This window comes from Agelaius phoeniceus, chromosome 6 (assembly GCF_051311805.1).
Source record: "Agelaius phoeniceus isolate bAgePho1 chromosome 6, bAgePho1.hap1, whole genome shotgun sequence".
Taxonomy (NCBI): Eukaryota; Metazoa; Chordata; class Aves; order Passeriformes; family Icteridae; genus Agelaius; species Agelaius phoeniceus.
The window spans coordinates 40,629,790-40,649,580 of NC_135270.1; the positions used below are offsets into that span (position 1 = coordinate 40,629,790).

The following is a 19,791-nucleotide window of genomic DNA, read 5'->3' on the forward strand; positions in this document are numbered from 1 at the left end:
TGCAGCTGATGTTGCATTCAGTATAGGATCACAGAGGGTAGACCATGATGAAGATTCATGTTCCTGATTTTCAGATACCAACTCAGATACAACTTTATTGCTAATTATAACACTCCAAGGCAAGCAGTGTCAGCTTACCCTGGAGGAATAGGTAGGGCGGGGTTCTGGCATGCACAGCTTGTCAGATGTGAGGCAGCCAAGCACACGAGCCAAAATGCAAAACTCAGACATCAAATTACCAGATAAAGTTCATCAGCAGGAGCCCTGCAGGCATTTATACATAAAGATATAGAAAGATGTGAGACACTTCCTTTGGAAAGGCAGGCTCCCAGTTTCCAAAATGGACATGGAAGTGGATTGGAGCCTTTTTCTTGACATAGACAGGAAAAAAATCCCTCGGAGTGGAAGTCACAGGGCCCAATTCTCAGAAGTGGTTAAGCCATTTTAAAACAATTTTTTGATTTTAAAACAATTTTTGGACTGAAGCATATTAGATAGCTTTCAGAATCTATATTTTAGTGCTTTCTGAGCAAAAATTCTTTTTAATAGTCTTCAAAGAGTTGACTATGAAACTGTATTTTAATAGTCTAAAGAAATTTATTATTAGATACTTTAGACTATACTTTTGTATAACATAGAAGATACTTTGTTTAGCTTATTTTTATGTGAAATATTAAATAAAAAGGAGAATAAACAGATGAGTGGACAGCAGTAACAGCAGTGAGATGAGGCAGGTAAATTACAATCAAACAGCATCTGCATCTTGATCTAAAAAAGGCAGTTCATTACTAGAAAAGGAACACACAAGATTTGTATTTCTAGTTCAATTATTTAAAACTATCTGTGTAAAAATGCTGTTGGAAATGTAGATAATTAGAAAAGATGTTTGCACACAACTGAAAAGATCATACAGGTGTGTAGAAAATATCTGGAGAAAGTGCAGGAACAGTCCTGCAGTACCTCAGGGAGCAGGTAACCTTGATAATAGACAGCTTTTGTTACAGGAGAATATGGATTTTAGAATTTCTAAAAGGTTACAATGGACAAGGATACAAGGACAACAGCAAAATCAGAATAGCAATGCTGATTAGGGAGAAAATGAAAGCACTTTGAAAGTAAATGACTGTAGACAGTATTCGAGGCTGTTAATTAGTATTTGTTTCCTAGGTACTTGAGTGAATGCCAATGTCTTAATAGTGACTTATCCAGTATATTTTACCTTTGCAACACAGAAAATACTTATCCCAACCTAATATTTATTTCATAGCAAGCCACATTATCAGATTCATCCTCTTCTGCAGTGATCCTTCCAAATGTTCAGATGTTAAAAGCACAGACCAAGTAAGGCAGCTATATACGTTCCATGAACAGCAGCCAGCAATTAGCAACTCATCTGCACTTTTCATTTTGAAAGTTAGCTTCAGAGTAAGACTGTGAATTCTAGATCTCCTGTCTGCTGCACTGCTGCTTTGACTCTGTGTCTGAAATCCATCTGAAATATACTTCTTTTTCTCCTTCTTAAAGACCTAATTTTTTCCCAAACCAGGAGCTTGCAAGACCCTGTACAAAGCACTACCATTTGGACTAGTGGTTAGAACCTGTGTATAAAGTGTTGGTATAATTTGGTGGAGATGTCTGTGATCAAATTATATGTACATGGAAACAGAAACAAGGCATTCCTTGAAATGCTGTGCAAGGAAACTGGTTCAGAGGTCCCTGAAATATGGTAAAAGGAAAATGTATACATGGCTTACAGGAGTTGCAGACCATCTCCTGTGAAGAGGGGAATAAAATCAACATCACACCTATGTAAGGTCTTACCAAAGAACAGTCATGCTCTGCAGAAATATATTAGCATGTTTTTAATTTGTAATCAAATTGCAAGGTGAGAATTTCCCTCTAGTGTATAGCAGAGGAAAAAAACAAGATACAAACATTAGTGAATGCACAGCAATTGCACTAATATAGAGCTGTCAGTTACAAGGCATCTTTTACAGAAGGCAGGATAAAAAGTGTTCACATTCAGATTGTTTAATTAGAACACTTAACGTTACAATCATTAGAAGAATATTATTTTCCATGGATGTTTGAGTGAGATCCCTGCAGATCCTTCATGGCTGCATCATCTTTCAGGAACCAGAAATAAAAATATAGGTTCTCCAGCTCCAAATGCACAGATTCTTAAAACCACATTGTACATACCAAGTCTTACCCCTCTCTATGAATAGGAACTTGCAGTCCCAAGAGTACATGACTGTGTTTGAGCAAATGTGACAAGGAGTCAATCAACCAACACAACAAATACAGCTACAATCAGGACAGCTGCGATCAGGAAACCAACAGACAAGGCCTGGCTGCTTTGTTATTAAAAAATGTGTTCTTTCTTCCTACTGACCTGTCTACTTGGGCTCCATTTTATTTGGACGCACATGATGCTGTGACACAAAGATACACATACATGGTTATATTTCTGCTTCCACAGTTTCATTATGGTATAGGACATGTAGGCTTGTATCCCTTAGCACAGGGAAAAGGCACCAAACAACTTTCAGCTATAATGGAATTGCTGGCAAGCTTGAGCATACAAGCCCCAGACAGAACAGGAACAGAAGTTTACAAGCTGTCAAAGGTACAGTGAAGGTCACTGTACCATACAGAAATTTCTTTCATGCTCAGACAAGCAATCAAATATGCTTTCCTGAAAAATCCATACAAAGCTATTTCCCAGTGCTTTGGAAACTGCTCAGCAGGTGAAAGACTGACAGCTTGCTGTTTTCATCATATGTAAAGTCATTTCTGTGAGACACTCAAGATGTCCCAGTTATGTCACTCAAAATGAGTACTCATCTTAGAGTAAGGTGAACTCAGAATCTTAATATGCAAGATAAAGAGGTAAATAATCCTGCTACAAGATGTAGTCAGGAGTGAGTCACTAAGGCTAAAGATACTGAAGTGAAAACCAGAGTTATGTTCAAGTTCACAGGGTCTGGAAAGAAACACAAACTAAGACCTATGTCAGTGGCTGCCCTTTCAGTTAGATAAGGTTATTTAGTCTTTGATAGGTTGTATGGAAAAAATTAGTTCAGCTAACCAAAAAAAACACTGACAGCAACAGAAAATCCAGACCATGAGTCACATGAGCCCGCACAGTAACAGATCCTTGAGACAAAGGAGCTTTCTATTCATTCCCAAGTAAAGGGTGATAGTCAGGACAAAGCTGGAAAGTGCAGCATAGAAGGGCACCAGGAACAGCATCTGCAAAGGCTGGTTTAGTTTCCCATAGTTGGCATAACCACAGCAGGCTTGGCAATGGTGGCATCTTCCTCTTTCCATTGAGAAATGATAGTTTTCAGCTGTGTGTAGAACTGCACTCCCTGGAGGAGAGATCCACGTATCAGATATTTGGCCTTATGAATTCCTCAGATCTACACTAGTGGTATATCAAACAGTTTTTTCTTTATCTAAACAGGAGTGAGTTTTCTTCTGTGGAAACAATTCTTGTCAGCCTGTTCTTTTTACCAGTTCCACAAAGATTCTGATTCTGTGAAAAAGCTTGCTAGTTATTGCTCCCTTCTCAAATATCCTAAAAAGACTTGTATTTTTTTACTTAGAGGAAAAATAAAGAGGAATGGGCTATTATGATTGTGACATGCATTATGGTGCTGTGATCACTGGCTGGTTTTCAGTCTCCTGGTTGAAATACCTTCAAAGTCTCCTCACTAATGAGGTCTGATGACCATCTGCCCATTGCCTTTTATAACACTTATATCAATGATTATCACAGTTCAGATTTATCACAATTCAACCCAATGGAGTACTCTGAATCAGAAAGTTACCTGTTTGCCATAGAAATTGGTGTCCCCTCTGAAAGAAGCACGAGAGCCAGTGAAAGAGAACATGGGCAGAGGTACTGGGATTGGAACGTTGACACCCACCTACACAAAGGAAAGCTGCCATATTAGTCACAAGAAATAGCAGATTGCAGAGCACTCTCCAAATGCTTCTGCATTTTGTTTTCTTATGTCTGAGGCTGGTACTGCTGGCTGAGCGGGCAGCGATTACAGCTGAATGGTTACCCACTGTAAATGGTGAGGGCTAAAAGCAACAATCCTAGCTGGAACATACCTGCCCCACATCTACTAAGTGAGAATACTTCCGAGCTGTGGCTCCATTGGTGGTGAAGATTGCAGTTCCATTCCCATAGGGGTTATTGTTCACCATCTCAATGGCCTCATCCAAAGTGTCTGCTTCCAGCACCACTAGGACAGGCCCAAAGATTTCCTCCTTATAGCAAGTCATGTTTGGCTGCCAATACAAACAGCAGAAAAAGCAGCTTGTATAAAGGATATAATAAAAATATCATAGTAAATAGCATAAAAGAAACACACGTGCTGTTGTACTCATGATATTCCTAGGATTACTGATCATACTGCATTGCCACAGGCCATCCTTCAGTCCTCCTTACCTCTTCACCATTTCCCATGCCCTGTCCTCTATCTAGTAGACTAAAGAAGACAGCACTTTTCATCTCCAGAGTGCTTTCTGCTTTTATTGCCTGCATTACAAGGAGTACTTCATTGACACTGTGCAAGGGAAGGCTGAGCCATTTATGGCCTTTCTACCTGGTGATCATTGATTCCTGACTGATTTGGCTGACCCTGCAATACACCCTTGCAAGCACTGATTTTGGTCATCTTACCTTGACTTTGGCAAGGATCGTTGGTCCAACGAAATTGCCCTTTTCATAACCCTTCACTTTGACATTACGTCCATCCAGGAGAAGGCTGGCACCTTCTTTTACTCCTTTCTCAATCAGACTGCAAACCCGTTCCTTAGCTTGGGGGCTGATTAGAGGCCCAAGGTCTGCTCCAGGCTGGTCTCCTGTGAAGAAGCAGAGACACCAAGTTTTTAACTCTGACAACTTCCTCTTCATAGGCATCTGGGAGATAACTACACTGGCAGGAAAAATCTGAAAATCCTGATGTTTCTGAGACAAAGAACACAGATTTGAGAGATTGATGAACAGGAACAATAGCCTGCAGCTCTCATAATCAATACAGAATCACCAGAAAGCCAAAATTCAACAATAGATTATTCTCAGGAAGGAAACTTTTCCCCTTTGCAGCACTTTATTGAATATAAATGAAATATAATTCCCCATGAATTAATAACAGTCTAGCTGTTTCAAAGTACTTGTTTCCATTTTTCTTTTTTTATTGTATGCTTACTACAAATTGGAAGGATCTTGAAATGAGGTTGCTATATAAATGGCAGATATGAGTTAAACACAGAAAAATTTAACCTCAAATCTCCAGTTAAAACAAGACTGATCCTGTAAACATTGCATCACAGTCCCACTAGCAGCTGAAAACATATTCCTACCTCCAAGTCTAGGGCTGGGTTTCCCAATCCAGACAATCTGCTAGCTCCTACCCCTACACATCAAACCGGTGGTGCCAATAGCTCCAAGGGTCACAACACGGTATGGCAGATAAGCTGACCTAAAAAGCCATGGTTGTACAGAAGTGAAGTACCTTGTAAAAATTATCTCAGTCCGTACCTGCATTTACTCGAAGATTTTTGGCTCTGTCCACAAGCTCTGGCAGCCATTTCTGAGCTTCTCCTACTAGAATTGCTGTAGACAGGGCCATGCAGCGTTGGCCAGCTGCTCCAAAAGCAGCTCCAACCAGCTGGTTCAAGGTGTTCTCTTTATTGGCATCAGGCATCACCACACCATGATTCTTGGCTCCCTGAAAAACAACACACACAGTCTCCCATTATAAACCACCCCAGACTGGTTCTTCTCCAGCCCTCTGGCAATGATTTCTTATAGTGGCTATGATTCTGCTACCAACAGGCTGGCAAGAGAGCAGCCTTATCACTTAGTTATCAGCAGCAAAGTCAGCTTCTGCTGCTGAGTGGTGTGGTATCTCTTAACATTCACAGGTGACAGAGGTGGTGTATGTGCTCAAAGAGTGCTCTGTTCAGAGACATTACCATGTTGGCCTGGACTCTCTTGCCATTCCGGGATCCTCTCTCATAGATGTATTCGCCAGCCTGATTAGATCCCACAAAGCTGATTGCTCTGATATCCGGATGGTCACAAATGAAATTCACAGCTTCAAATAGGAAATAATACATTGTAACTGTGGTGCACAAATGCTTCCCTCCATTCCCACCCCCACAGCACTAAATCTATGTATCTTTCTTCTCATTGAAATTATTGCCTCTGTGTTTCCTACATCTGAGTTCTCTGAAAGCCTGTCTGTGTAACTTTTCACTCACTTCTTAGGACACATACTTCTGCCCTGTCTTCATTCTCCTGGTTCTCTTACATCTCTTCATGCTTTGGGCATCTCCCAGGCTGTCTGAGCAATGTCAAAGTGAAGTTACTGTTCTCTATTGGTATTATCATGTCCTGAAGCTACTTGTGTACTGTAAAAAATAGCATGTTATGAGCCAGGATACTGGCATCCACTGTATAGTCAGTGAGGCACTTAATTCTTGTTTAGGCTTCCTTGCGAAACCAAGATGATTTATCTACTTATTTTAGTTGCAGTTTAGGTTGCTAAATAGAATTTGAGCACTTACATGCCTTGGGAACTCTGACCCAAATCCCCAACATTTTGTCCACCGTATCTCCTAAAAGATCTGGTGCAAGGTGACAGAAAATCTCCCACTCACCTTTCAGCTTCATCAATAGAGCTGAAGCATCTCCAAACCCATCTAACAGCAGCAGTCTCAGACTCTCCAGCTGGTACCTCCCACTGAACACACACCACAACACATACATTTGTCATCTCCCAGGAAGGGTTGTTATTACCTTCATGTTGTCCATGGATAATATTCAGGGTCCCATCAGGGGCACCAGCATCCTGAAACAGCTTGGCAAGGAACATTAGTGCTCCTGGTACACGCTCAGATGGTTTCATCAAGAAGGTGTTTCCACAAACCATGGCCATGGGGAACATCCAAAGAGGAATCATGGCTGGGAAGTTGAATGGTGCAATGCCAGCACATACGCCCAGAGGCAGGCGGTAGGTGCAAGTGTCCATGTCTTTAGTGATGGAGGGCATGGTCTCCCCAAGGATGAGGGATGTCACACTGCAAGCGTGTTCAACCACCTCTGCAGCAGAAAGGGCAAATATGCTGCTGGATGATCTGTTAACAATTAGTCCCCAAACTCCCTTTTCACTACTGCCTTGACCCGCCTCTTTCTTCCAGCCTCTTCTCCCACAACTTAAAACTCACTGTGCTCCAGAAAATCTCTCTGCCAAGCATCGTGAACAAATTTTGAATGGATTCTCTCTTGACCACACTACACATCATTTTGATAGAAGCACAGACACAACAGCCCCACTACAAAATGCACAGGTATAGCACTATTGTACTACCTGGGACTCAACCTTAGATATCTGAAAACAGGTGAGAAGTTCTTATCCCTTTTTAGCAGTTTGCAGTCACTCCTAGAAAAAGCTCTAATGACTTGGAAGTGATTTAAAGATACTCTATCTAAGAAAACTCTTCAGATTAGAGCTACAATTGACACTTTTCTTTGACTAGGGGGCTATAAAGGGATCAACATATACAGAACAATCAGTTGCTCAAGAGACCTCATCCCTTCCTGTGGGTTCTCAAACCCCCTTTTTTAACAGGAGGAGCCAGCAGCTTACGGAGGCCTCGGAAAACATCTCCCTCAGCATCAGCCAGGGTCTTCCCTTGCTCATAGGTGATGAGTTTGGAAATTTCTTTCTGAAAATGGAAAGCACAATATTTATGAATGTTAGAAAAGTGCCCACCCATGAAATAGATTGCAAGGATAAGACAGAATTAACAGAGAGTTGAACATCACAATGAATAGACTGAACAGAATCCAGAAAAACCTATGCTGACTGATTTGCTCCTTATAAACAAGAAGCCAATAACCCACATAGGTGACATTTTAGAAGAAATCATCCTAGAATGGCTTGTATTCTAATGCTTTCAGGTATGACACCACATACACACCCAAAAAATCCATTAGGGAAACCCAAAAACATTGTAACATACTTGTCTTCATCAACTGACACATGTTCCATCAAGGCTCAAAGTTCCTTCCATGGTCTCTTGGTAAAGGGACAAATTCAGAATAATATTCCCTAAGAAGTGCAGCCTCTCTGTTACCATTGGATGGGAGGTGTTTTGCTGCAGCTCTCAACAGTGTCTCAGTTGGTTCCTTGATCATGGTAACACCTCATCAAGAACTCTGTAAACCCTGAGTCTCTCAATTTAGTTCCTAAAATCAGCTGCAACGCATTCAGCCATAGCCATCACACAGCCATGGTGTCTCACCAGATTGTCTTTGATGAGTTGTTGGTAGCGCAGAAAGATTTGCTGGCGACTCAAAACAGATGTTTCTGACCAGTTCCAAAAAGCCTTTTTGCAAGAAGCCACAGCTGCCTCCATCTCACTGGCTGTGGCTTTCGGTACACGGCCAACCACCTCATTTGTGGCCTGAAACAGAAAAATTGCATCAAAACTCAGCTTTTCCCATCTGCTCCCACCAACCATTTCACAGCACACACCTAATATTCTTGTTCTACAAGGAGTTGTACTTCTGAGGGCAGCGCGCAAAGGAAATGCCTTCCCTGATTGCACACAAAAGGCCTGGGCTACAACTGGAGTAGTTCTGAAAACCTGCACTCCAAATATATCAAGTTAGGCACTCAGAAAACTACAAATGCAGTGCTGATTTCCAAGCTGGAGTTGAAGTGACTTGTCTATCTTGAAACTTCTAGAGAGTATGAGGCAAAAGTTTCTGTGGGCTATGGTCTTTTCTCTCTCCATTGTCTTGGTTCATCTGGCTGTCCCTCTTGCACACTAAATGAGGTAAAATTCCTTAGTGAAAATCAGTACATGACTGTGGAATTGCCATCGATGTTAGCTTACTCATACCCCTAGGCCAAAGTACTATATTTACATGCAACCTTAACTCTACAGTATTTTAACTTCAAGCTTTTTGCCACTTTAACCTCCTTCTAACGTTCTCTTAAAAATTAAATCTGCTTTGACATGACAAAAATTTCAGATATCTCACTAACAGAGAAACTACTCAAAACAAGAGGAAGAAAATTAAACAAGAACACTGCTTGCTATGTAGAGACCAAATGAGCTTCCTGAACGTGACTTGCTGCTCTGATCATTTCCACAAAGCAAATGAAAATAGAGCTTCACAGAGAAGATTTAGAAACTGCTGTTTGAATGCTTACTAGGGAGGCCAGGAGGATCAGAATTCTGAGTGCAACTTCATTTCCATTTGTCTTTGGTGGAATACATAGACAATACAAGTGCTACTTATCTATTTTGCACTGCATGGCATCCAGCTCTGTGACTATTGTGGGTCAGAGATAGGAGCTCTCTGAAAGGAGAGGAGCTGTCAGGATTTTTCATCTTTTTACTCTGAGAGTAATATCAGCCTCTATCATGACTTCACTTTCAGCTGGCATCAAATCACACCCAGTTGATTTCATATACAGGGTGAAAGACACCCTTCAGAAATTTGACATAATCATCACAGAGGCTTTCTATGAAAAAAAACAAAAACCAACAAAATTTAAGCTTCCTTTCTGAAGATCAGAGGCTTACTATGTGAGAGAGGTAAAGGTGATAGTAACTTATTCTGAGACTGAGATTTCATGTGATTAGGAAACTGAGAAGCTGTAGTCTGCCTTAAGCTCCAAGTCTAAACCTTTCCTAAGAAATATGTGCATGTTTTTCTTCTGCCACATCCCTGAAGAGAGGCACAGACCTTTGTTTCACAGTGATCACGTTTACATAAGATGAGACCATTCACTTACTGGGTTGTGGATATCAATCCATTCAGTAGTTTTGGACTCAATGAACTTCCCATCAATGAAGAGTTTGGTTGTTGGCTGTGGAGGGCAAAATATTGGACAGTGAGTTATTTTTGTCTCAATGTGCCTAAAGACCTGTGTGCCATATTACATGCAAGCCTTCATCATTTACTGCTGTGTGAACCACTACAGTCTGGATCCAGTCTTCACAGCAAGACCCAGCTAACTGCTCTCTGCCCCATTTTGCTCTCACTTTACACCAAAATGGCCAAAGTTCTTTCTAAAAGCAGTTATAGAAAAAAAAAAAATACATTGCTCTGCTTATGTTCAGAATTGTTCCAATCTATTTAATCAAAACCTGAAAAACTGCAACTCATAAATGTTCAGAAGAAACAGTTAATAATTCACTTCATGGGAATTCCATGAACCCAGTGCAGACTGTACCACTGTCCCATGTGCCTCCTTCCCATCAAGCCACTAAGCAGGTTCATCTTTGCAGTTTATGGCTTCAAGCAGAAAATTGGACTTTCCCCACCTCCCGCTGGGTCTTGCAACTAAGAGCAAGAAACCTGTATCTGTGGACTGTCCTGGCTGGCAGCACAGAAACCAGAACCTTCCCATTCAGATGAAGAGGGACAAGGAAAGTTTGGAATAAGAAGTTCAGGCAAACATTGAACAGAACAGAAAGCAGAGGTAAAAGCTGTGATTAGCATTAGATAGGCAACAAAACTGTACCATGCAGGAGAACAAATTGTGACTGTTTAAATTAGGGAACTAGAAAAGATGAGTTGACATTGGTAGGTAAGGAGAGAACTAGGAGAAAGCAAGAACCAGTTAATCGTGACACACATCCATGACTTGGGGAGAAGAGGTAAGAGAAAGGGGAAATGGATCTTCTGCATGAATAACAGAAATGGGACAGGTCAACAGAACTGGGATATAAGCCCAAATATATCAGAAAACTGAAGAAATTATGATGTGGAATTATGAAAGAGAGATGAGGACTTGGATGCTATCCAAAGTGTAATGAAGAGAAAGAGATCAGAGGAAGAATCAGGAACATAAATGGTATTGGGTGGACAAGTAACAACAGTGAAAAGTGGATGAAAATGAAAAAAAATAAGCAGCAGTGTTAGTTGGAACAAATTGAGAAAGCTTTGAGATGAGAAAGCTAGGATCAGAAGTATAAAATAAGTCTGTTAATGGACAAGCAAAACTTAATGATCTGGAAAGCAACACTAGAAGGGAATTAAAATTAAAAAGTTGCAGATGATTATGTAGCTGGAATCACACTTGGGGAAGAGAGGCAGAAATCTGTGCCTATGAAAACACAATCTCTAGAACCTGGAAGGAAGCACAGGAAATCTGAGTCCCTTGACCGAATTTCCTGACTGTCAGAAAAGCTGCTGGTCTAGTGCTGGTCTAAAGAATGACAAACTCCTATGGCTGTCAATCACTCCATTAGCTTCACTGAGGCTAATGCAATGGAGCTACAAACTCCAGGGCTTTAAGACCCACACATACTTCAGTGCAATGGAGTTAATGTTTTTTTTTTCAAATTGCTTAGAAAGTATATCTCAAACATTGCACATGCAACAAAAAATACTTTAAGCAAGCCAGGAAATGGTGAATTAAAATTAATTGCACTTTTCCCATAAGATCGCCACCCTTTTTGTATGTAGGGAATGCATCGGCTGTGGAAACATGGACGGTAGCAAAGCAGACTACTTATGGAATCCTGGTTTGGAGTTCGGAGACAGTGCAGCCATGGACAGCGGAGGAAAAAAGGCAGTACAACAACTAAAGCTGTTTGATACAGTCCGAAGGAAACCAGATCCTCTCTCTGCCGCAAACAGATGCATGAGGCCAGTCCAGAGCCACCGGCAGGAACGCGATGTGACAGGCGGCCCCCGCTCAGCTCCCAGCTCTCACAAATCGGACATGGAACTTTTTTCCGTCCCTCCCGTCGAGCACGGGGGCAGTGCCGATGTTTGTTCCACCGGACCCACTGGCGTTCCAGCCGAGCGGGCGGGAGCGGCCTCAGCGGAGCCGCCCTGAGGGCAGTGTCCGGCGGGTGGCGGCGCCCGGGGCTCTCCCGCGCCTCCCTCCCCCGCCCACCGGCTCCGCTCCGCGGGACGGGCACTCACCACCGAGGAGGAGAAGGACGCGGCGACTGAGGCGATCCAGGGGGCACCGGCTCCCCGCGGCAGCTGGACGGGGGGAAGCACAGAGCACCTCAGGGAGGGTCAGGCAGCGCCTCCCCCCGACCCCCCTCCGGTGCTCCCCGCCCGGGACCGACCCCCCCGCGGGGTCCCGGGGCCAGGTGAGCCACGACCCCCCTGCGCCCCCCGAGCGGGCCGGGGCCGGCCGGCCGCCTCACCCTGAGCGCCACACGGCGCCGCCCGCCCCACACTCCGCGCGCCGCCGCCGCCGCCATCCCGGCCGAGGGTCCCCGCTCCGAGCCCCCGGCGGCGCCCCCCGCCCCGCCTCGGGCCCCGCCCCCGCGCGGCCCGCGGCCAATCGCCGCCAGCAGCCGCTCCGGCCCCGCCTCCCGCGGCCCCCGCCCCCCGTGCCGGGCCGCCGATTGGCGGAGGGGGCCGAGCCGCCCTCCGAGCGTCGAGGCCCGGCCCCGCCCGGCCCAGCGCCGCCCCGCGGCGGCCGCGAGAGCCGCACGTGGGGATCGGGGGCGGGGTTTGTTTTCCGCTCCCGCTCGGCCGCGGGCGTGAGGGCGGTCACGTGAGGCGCGCGCCATGGCGGCTCCGGCGGACGGTGAGGCGGGAGGACCCGGCGGCACCGCCGCTGCCCCGCGCCGCTCCCCGCCCGGCCTCCCCTCACTCCCTCTCTGTTACAGGCGCCGACCTGGAAGCCTCGCTGCTGAGCTTCGAGAAGCTGGACCGCGCCTCCCCGGACCTGTGGCCCGAGCAGCGTAAGTCCGGCGGGCCCGCGGCCCCGAGGGTGACAGCTCCGGGTGGGGTGGGGAGAGCCCGACCGGGGCCGGGCCGCTCTGGGGCAGAGTGGGGAGAGCCGCTCTGTACGGGCCGGGCCGGGCGCGGTGGCGGTGCTGCCCGCAGGGACGCTCAACCCCGCCAACCTCCGCTTTCTCTCTCCCCCCAGTGCCCGGCGTTGCCGAGTTCGCCGCCTCCTTCAAAAGCGTGAGTGAGCGCTGCTTTGCCTTTCGCGTTTCCTCCTTCCGTGTCATGGTAGATCTGCAGGTTCTCTTGCGGGCTTTATGTCTTCTATGGACCGTATCTCAGTAATAACTCCAGTGTATGCTACAACATACCTTTTGGTTTTAATGTATCTTTTATATATGTGTTTCTTTTTTATACTTTATGCAGTTCACTGTGTGTGAGAATTATACTTTGAAGTAATAAAGGGTTTTAAACTTCAGAAAATCTTAATTTTCATACTGATTTTTGGCTTGTGGATAGTGGTATGCCGTTTTAAACTCTAAAATGTCCAGGAAGAAACAAGATTAAACATAAAAGTATTTCTATGGAGCGCACGCTCATATTTTTGCTGTTGGCATAACTAGTTTTCAATACAGATTGTACTTCATTGTATAATTCTAGAAATGGACTTTTCTGAATATGAACTTCTGTTTTTTCAAAACAGCCAATTACAAGTTCTCCTCCCAAGTGGATGGCTGAATTAGAAAATGATGATATTGATATGCTGAAGGGTGAGTATGAATATTTGGGGCAGGAATCGAGGTTGGCAAAGCAGATGTGAATTTGCTACTTGCTTAAGAGGCTTAAAGCAGTTGTTCTTTAAATGTTCTGGTGGTGGCCCTATGGCCTGAGATCTCTAGCCATCATGTTTGCAGAATCTCCAACTCAGAAGTCTCTTCATCTTGTTAATGATAGCCATTTTCATTAAACCAGTTATTTCAAGAGCCTATCCAGATGTCAGTGGCAGGCTGATTTTTCAAAACAGGCAGTGTAACATGTTTGAGCCTTTTTTATCACTGCATAAGTATAATGAGCATCTCCTGCATTTTGAGAAGTAGCATGGATTTTTTGGAGGGGCTCAGCTGATCAGGTGGTGAGTAGGTTAATTGTTAATACGTGTTAATTGACTTGTTCAGAGATGCTCTACATGTGTGTGTGTTCCCTCACAGATCCAGGAGCTCCAATGCAATGGTGAGGCTGCAAGGGCAAGTTACAGCAGGACTAGCTAGCATGTACACTTGCTGCATGTTGCAGCTGTTAGTTTGCAGTAAACATCCTTCAGTGTGCTCTGCCTGTCGTGAATTCTGGATGGTGATGTGTGATTGTGTCATAGTGACATGTCACAGCTGCAGAGTGAAAGTGAGATGATTTAACTCTCACTTGCTCCAAGAAATGTGCTTGAACTCACGTTATTAATGCAAAGTAAGTCCGTTCCCTTACATACTTTTATATAGTTTATTCATGTTGCAATGTGACTTATAGGAGCTTCCAAAGTATGGATCAAATTACTCTTTGCAATGGTGGCAGATTAAAGCATGAACTAGAGTCATGGGTGTCTTTTTCCTTATGTTAAAATTAGCAATGGAATCAGCTTGAATTTTGAACATATACTGTTCACTGAAACAGATCCTAACAGAAGTATGGCTTGAAAGTGCTCTGTGAAGTACTAAACAGGTGAGCTGCTCCTAGAGGACTATAGACAGTGTTAAAATTCACCTTCTTCTCTCTTCTTCAGAATTGGGAAGCCTTACTACAGCTAATCTGATGGAAAAAGTTCGTGGCCTGCAGAACCTGGCTTATCAACTGGGACTGGATGAATGTAAGTGCTGTACACAGATATGGCTGACTGCATTCCAAATCTTTCCACTAAAGCATGTGCTTCTACATTGGTAGCTGGAAAAGTGTGTTGGCAGATTTGGCAAGTGTTTGACAGTGACCTCCTGCAACAGGATGAGAGATGAGCTTACATCTCCAACTTAGAGCCTGCCTGCATGGGGGAAAACATGTATGTCAGTCTGGTGTTACCCAGTGGCACAGAGACTTCTGTTCCTGAGTTAGCATTGTCTTACATAAATCAGGTCACTTTGCTTAATTTCCCACTCAGATAGTAAAGGTATTTCTCAGAGTCCTTGTGGCAGTACTGCTCTCTAATTCCATGCACTGCCTCCACAGGGAAACTTGCACTTGTGTATAGGATTCTCCTGTCACTTTGCTTTTCATACTGTTTTCTGCTTCTGTTGCTGTTACTTTTTTCTACACTCAGTTATGGCAGGCAGTGATGTCATTGAGGAATAAAGATGACTTTCATCCCAATTGCAAACAGCCAACTCTTACTGTGGTTTTTTGAAGAAAGAGTTTCTTCCGTTGTCTCGTTTTTAGAGCTCTTGTTAACAGGTTGATCCAGCTTTGAGGATTTCAAGAGTATTGTGGTGTCATTTTTAATGCTACCCATACCCATACATACTGCCACGTTTATTTTTTTTCTGTTTAGTTATGCTCTAACATAGACCACGGTTGTAATTACTCTTGGGCTATACAAAGCACCAAAAGTTTCAAGTCTTTCACCTTGCTTTCAGTGGGTAACACAACTTAGTAATAAACCTTTAGAGTCTTTCTGATTGCAAACATAGGATAGCCTAATGCATTTTTAATAACAAATCATTAAGCTTGTTTTAACATACTTCAAGTTTATTTTACTTTCAGTGCTAACATCTGTTAAGACTGTGTAAAGCATTTGGTGGAGTAGCAGTTAAAGTATAACAGTGTAAAACTGAGTCAAATGCAAAGGTTGGCTGATGGTTGGCTTTCTCAGTTAAGCTGCAGGCTCTGATGTCAGACAGTGTTATTCTGCTAGATGGACTTTAGCAGAGCCTGAGTTGTAGTAAAGTTAGGGAGGTGTTTCCTTATTGCATGTGCAATATTTGTTGCATGTGGTTCCATTTATTTTTACTGAGAACAAGTGCATAAGTAAAGAAGACAAAGTGAATGAAAACTGAAATACAAGGCTCAACAGTTATAACTTAAATCTTGAGTTTTCAACCTTTATGAAAGGTTTCCATGCTTGTAACTTCTTGTCACTGAAGGCAGTTTTCCTTTACTGTAATCCATTGAATACTTTGTGTGTTGTAATATAAATTTATCTTGGGAAAATTTTTACCAAAAATTAGTTGCAGAATTTGAACAGAAGCTGCTCAGGACTGTTTTTCCTAATACTGTCTTTAGGTTATTTTCTCTTATGAAGTTAGATGAGTAAGAGAACAAGAAAAAAATCCAAAATATCTGTCCATTGAAGGTAAGGGACTTGTGGTTTGGTCTTGGACGTATATGAGTTGCTTATATCTCTTTACTGAAATTTACTCCCTCTTGACTTGGCTGGTTCATTGAGACTGGCTGTCAAAAGCAGGACCAAACCTGCTGCTGACCTGTCTCCTCTAGATGGCAGCATGAGGCCTCCCGCGGAAGTTTTGCTTCTTTTTTATAAAACTCTGACATTTCAGTTATGGTTTAAAGCTGTTCTTCCCAAGATTGTTTTTTGTGACATATTTTCCTTTCAAAATCTGCACTGTCTTTTTTAGTGGTATTTTCAAGTGTTTAATCAGCAGTGAGGTTGAGAGACAATTCTGCGTCATTGTATTAACTTACTTTTCCTTCCAACTCTTCTCTTCTAGATCTCACCTCAAATCCTTCGTATTTTCAAAGACTTCTATTTTCATCCAAGTTATTAATTGTGTACTGTGCAGGACCAGGGTGATTCCTGCAGCACTCCATGAAAAATGTATCTATTGAGTGACATTACAATCATGTTGTGAGATCTGTTATTGTTATACCCAGTTCACAACATACTTTACATCAATTTTGCATTAGAATTCATTAGGCAAAGTGCTCTGGGACAGGGTACCTTTTTAAAAGGTTATTTATTGAGGTACTCTTGCAACATGAGCATTGAAATCTGAATAATTGATTTGGCATGATGTAGTTGGATAAATTAATAATTACTGACTTACATGTCTTATTTTTTGAATTCATATGAACTCTCTTACTATTTTGTCTGTATAAGAGGACTTTCTTGACAAGTTTGGAACAGATGTATTGAATGTTTTGTCCATTTTGATGAGACATCTGGATGGCTTTCACCTAGGAGCAGTTGAATGCTGTTATCTGAATCCCACATTTTATTATCTACAATCCCAGCTGTCCAAACTTTTTGGCCATGGCTTTCTCAGTTCCTCTTTGGTTCTGTGCTTTTCACAGATTTCCTTTCTATACAACTAACTTCCTCCCTTCTTTTTCCCATAGGGGATTCCCGTTACTTTCTGAAACCCTCTCTAGTTTGTTGACTGCCCCATGGCTTCTGTGAATCAATTTAATTTATCAACATATAATTTGGCTTTTCTTCCCAGCTTGTTCTACCACTTTCTTCCTGTCATGCTAGTAGTTGGGTTCTTGCACAAAATATTTCTTACAGAATATTCTTCCCTTCCTTAGCACAGGATTCATGTCAATAGCTTTCCTTGAATGAAGCAGAATTTTTGTAGCATGAACCATTTAAAAGAAAATTTTTACTTTCCTCTTTAAGGACAGGCTTGGGTCTCTTTTGTGTATTTATTCTTTGTTAAAAGATGATTCTGAAGTTCTCTGAAAGCTTCCAGGCTCAGGTCCTTGTATCAAGAAAGTCTTTTAAAAATAAATTATTTTTCAGCACTTCTGAGGTTTCAGCTTGTGTTTCCTTGTCAGCTTTTAAAGGTCTGTAAAATTTTACCCCATCATTTTGCTTGTAGCTGCTTTTCTCTTTTTGCTTTGGTTCTAAGAATCACAGAAACATTTAGGCTGGAAAAGACCTCCAAGATTATGAAGTCCACATTAGAGCTTCTATTTTCCTTTGGTTAATTAATTATTTTATTGGTTAGAATAATCAAAACATTTTTTAGTATTTAAAGTCCTGCTTTGTGTCAATTTTACTGTTCCTGTTAATGTGGGTATTTTAAGGGAGGAGGAATTGGGCTCCATGAATACACTGACTTTTAGTTGTTCATACAGTTAGGGTGACTTTGGGAGGCATAGTAGCTCTTCTGAATGTGGGCTGCAGCCACTCAGTGAGTCTCATTTTTGAGTTTGGGGAAGAAAAAGATATAAAAGTCTTGTTACGAACATTTTTCCACTTGCAGGCTTTGCTTGCAGTGGAGTAGTGAGCACTGCAGAATGAGCAGACCCCAGCTAATGTGGCAAGCAAGAGGGAAATAGTTCTTTTTTGAGAACACAGTCACAGGCCCTGACTCAATGTTTGTGGCCCACAAAGCAGCAAGTTTCAAAACACTTAATGTAAATAATTGCAAATTTAGGTTGGAAGCTCTGTTTTTCCACTGTATGACCCATTGCACCTTTGCAAAGTCAACTTTGACTTTAGAATTTTGAAGTCTTGGTTTCATGAACTGACAACTCTGAGAAGTCCATGCATTTAAAGATATGTTCTCTCATCCTTTGGGATGTAGGTATACAGAGAGAAATATCTGAGAACTACAAACAAAGAGGAAAATGCTTTTTTTATTAAAAAAATACTTAAAGTGTGTTTTTTTTCTAAACTTCAGAAAAAAACCTTATGTATAAAATATATGTAGGATGGGAGCATGGGAAAGGCACTGTGTCACTGAAAAGGTATGTGGTTGTCCAGGGACTTTTGAAGGCCCCGCTATTGTTTCCCTGTGAATCTCTGATATTTTTCAGATAACACCTGCTATACTGGTTCAGAAGTCCTGAAATGTAAATATAGATAGCTGGTATCACAGCCATGTTTATAAAATCTCACTGCTGCCAGAATAGTTATTTAGCCACTGTGCTATCATGGTACAGCTCCAGTGGTACTGTCAGTGTGAGACTTCTGCAAAACTGTTCTTCTTAAGCCCCAATATCTTTGTGAGGGTAATGGTGCCTGGGTGCTGTGTGTGCCTTAAATATTAGAAAATGTGGGATAACTGACCAAACAGATATGAATATCATTTATCATTTCCTTGTCAGTGATTTTTGCTAGTCTAATCTCTTGTGTTAGGTTAAATTTTTATTTGGAGTTGAAGGTAGTTTGTAATGTTCATGCTGTAAAATTAGGAATGACTGTGTTATCCAATGTCAAATCCTCATACTCTTTCAAGAGGAATGGGACAGTTCCCAAATATGCTCAACTAAGTCTCTTTATTTATAGTTTCCCATGGTTTTGTGCACCCTGGCTTTCACTAGGTTCTAGCAACTTTGCTCCTATGTTCTTTGTAAGGCTGATTTATTTTCCATATATGTTCAAGCAAATAGAAAAAAAGGTTGCAGTTGAAGAGATCTTTAACCAAGGGCCCACAGATTAGACCTGGATGACCTGGGAGATTGCAGGTGAACACCAAAAGGTTGGTCATCTTGTAGTACCAGACTTAGAGAGGAAAAGCCAGTCCAGCTTAGTCAGTCAGTGATCATTTTCTTTAACATAAGGAATAAGTAAATGGCTAGGGTTTTTTGGCCTGGAGAGAAACAGCTGATGTAGTATGTGAAAAAGGTCTGTAAAACATTAATGCACAGCAAGTGTGACTAGGGAATGACTCTTCATGGTTTCTCATAGTATGGGAGCCAGAGAGAATGAAAGAGTGTGTGGGGACAGACATGAGGAGGTACTTGTGTTGTGCATTGAAATTGAACACATCACCACTGGAGCTTGTGGTCATGGAGTTTCTCACTCAGTAATGAGAAAAATGATTGGAAGATAAATCCTTCCAGGATGTCTGACTGTTGAGGAGTCCCCAGTGCCTTGGACATCTTGGAGATGCAGAAAGCAGAGAGAGATTACTGTGCAGGTACAGCTGGGTGCCTCCCTGCACTTACACTCTTCTACAGATGTTTGCCATTGGCATGTCAGTCAGGGTGGTGGGTTGGAAGGATAATGTTTTGTTTGACAATGGATATTTTCATTTATTTCTTTTAGTAATAGGCTAAACTGCCTGGTAGTTAGGCAGCCACTACCAGAAATCTCTGAG

General features: G+C 42.4%; 2 protein-coding genes across 3 annotated transcripts in view; one reads left to right on the forward strand and one right to left on the reverse strand.

Moving 5' to 3' along the window:
• Positions 1-1,847: 1,847 nt before the first annotated feature.
• Positions 1,848-12,315, reverse strand: ALDH6A1 (aldehyde dehydrogenase 6 family member A1). Its single transcript, XM_054634651.2, has 12 exons — positions 12,214-12,315; positions 11,981-12,043; positions 9,837-9,911; positions 8,332-8,493; positions 7,674-7,752; positions 6,824-7,126; positions 5,998-6,119; positions 5,561-5,750; positions 4,700-4,881; positions 4,126-4,305; positions 3,837-3,935; positions 1,848-3,374 (listed from the first exon to the last, which is right to left on the reverse strand). Exons 1-12 carry the CDS (start codon positions 12,268-12,270, stop codon positions 3,270-3,272), a joined length of 1,617 nt encoding a protein of 538 aa, XP_054490626.1. The 5' UTR covers positions 12,271-12,315; the 3' UTR covers positions 1,848-3,269.
• Positions 12,316-12,444: 129 nt separating this feature from the next.
• The window catches only part of LIN52 (lin-52 DREAM MuvB core complex component), a 45,871-nt gene continuing 38,524 nt past the window's right edge, over positions 12,445-19,791 (forward strand). The window contains exons 1-6 of one of the 2 annotated variants that reach the window (XM_054635127.2): positions 12,445-12,602; positions 12,685-12,759; positions 12,948-12,985; positions 13,449-13,515; positions 14,520-14,603; positions 16,453-17,485. In XM_054635127.2, the coding sequence (XP_054491102.2) occupies positions 12,584-12,602; positions 12,685-12,759; positions 12,948-12,985; positions 13,449-13,515; positions 14,520-14,603; positions 16,453-16,535 (366 nt within the window). In that variant the 5' untranslated portion in view covers positions 12,445-12,583 and the 3' untranslated portion in view covers positions 16,536-17,485. Of the gene's footprint in view, positions 12,603-12,684; positions 12,760-12,947; positions 12,986-13,448; positions 13,516-14,519; positions 14,604-16,452; positions 17,486-19,791 lie in introns of those variants that run through there. The other variant, XM_054635128.2, reaches the window with a different exon arrangement.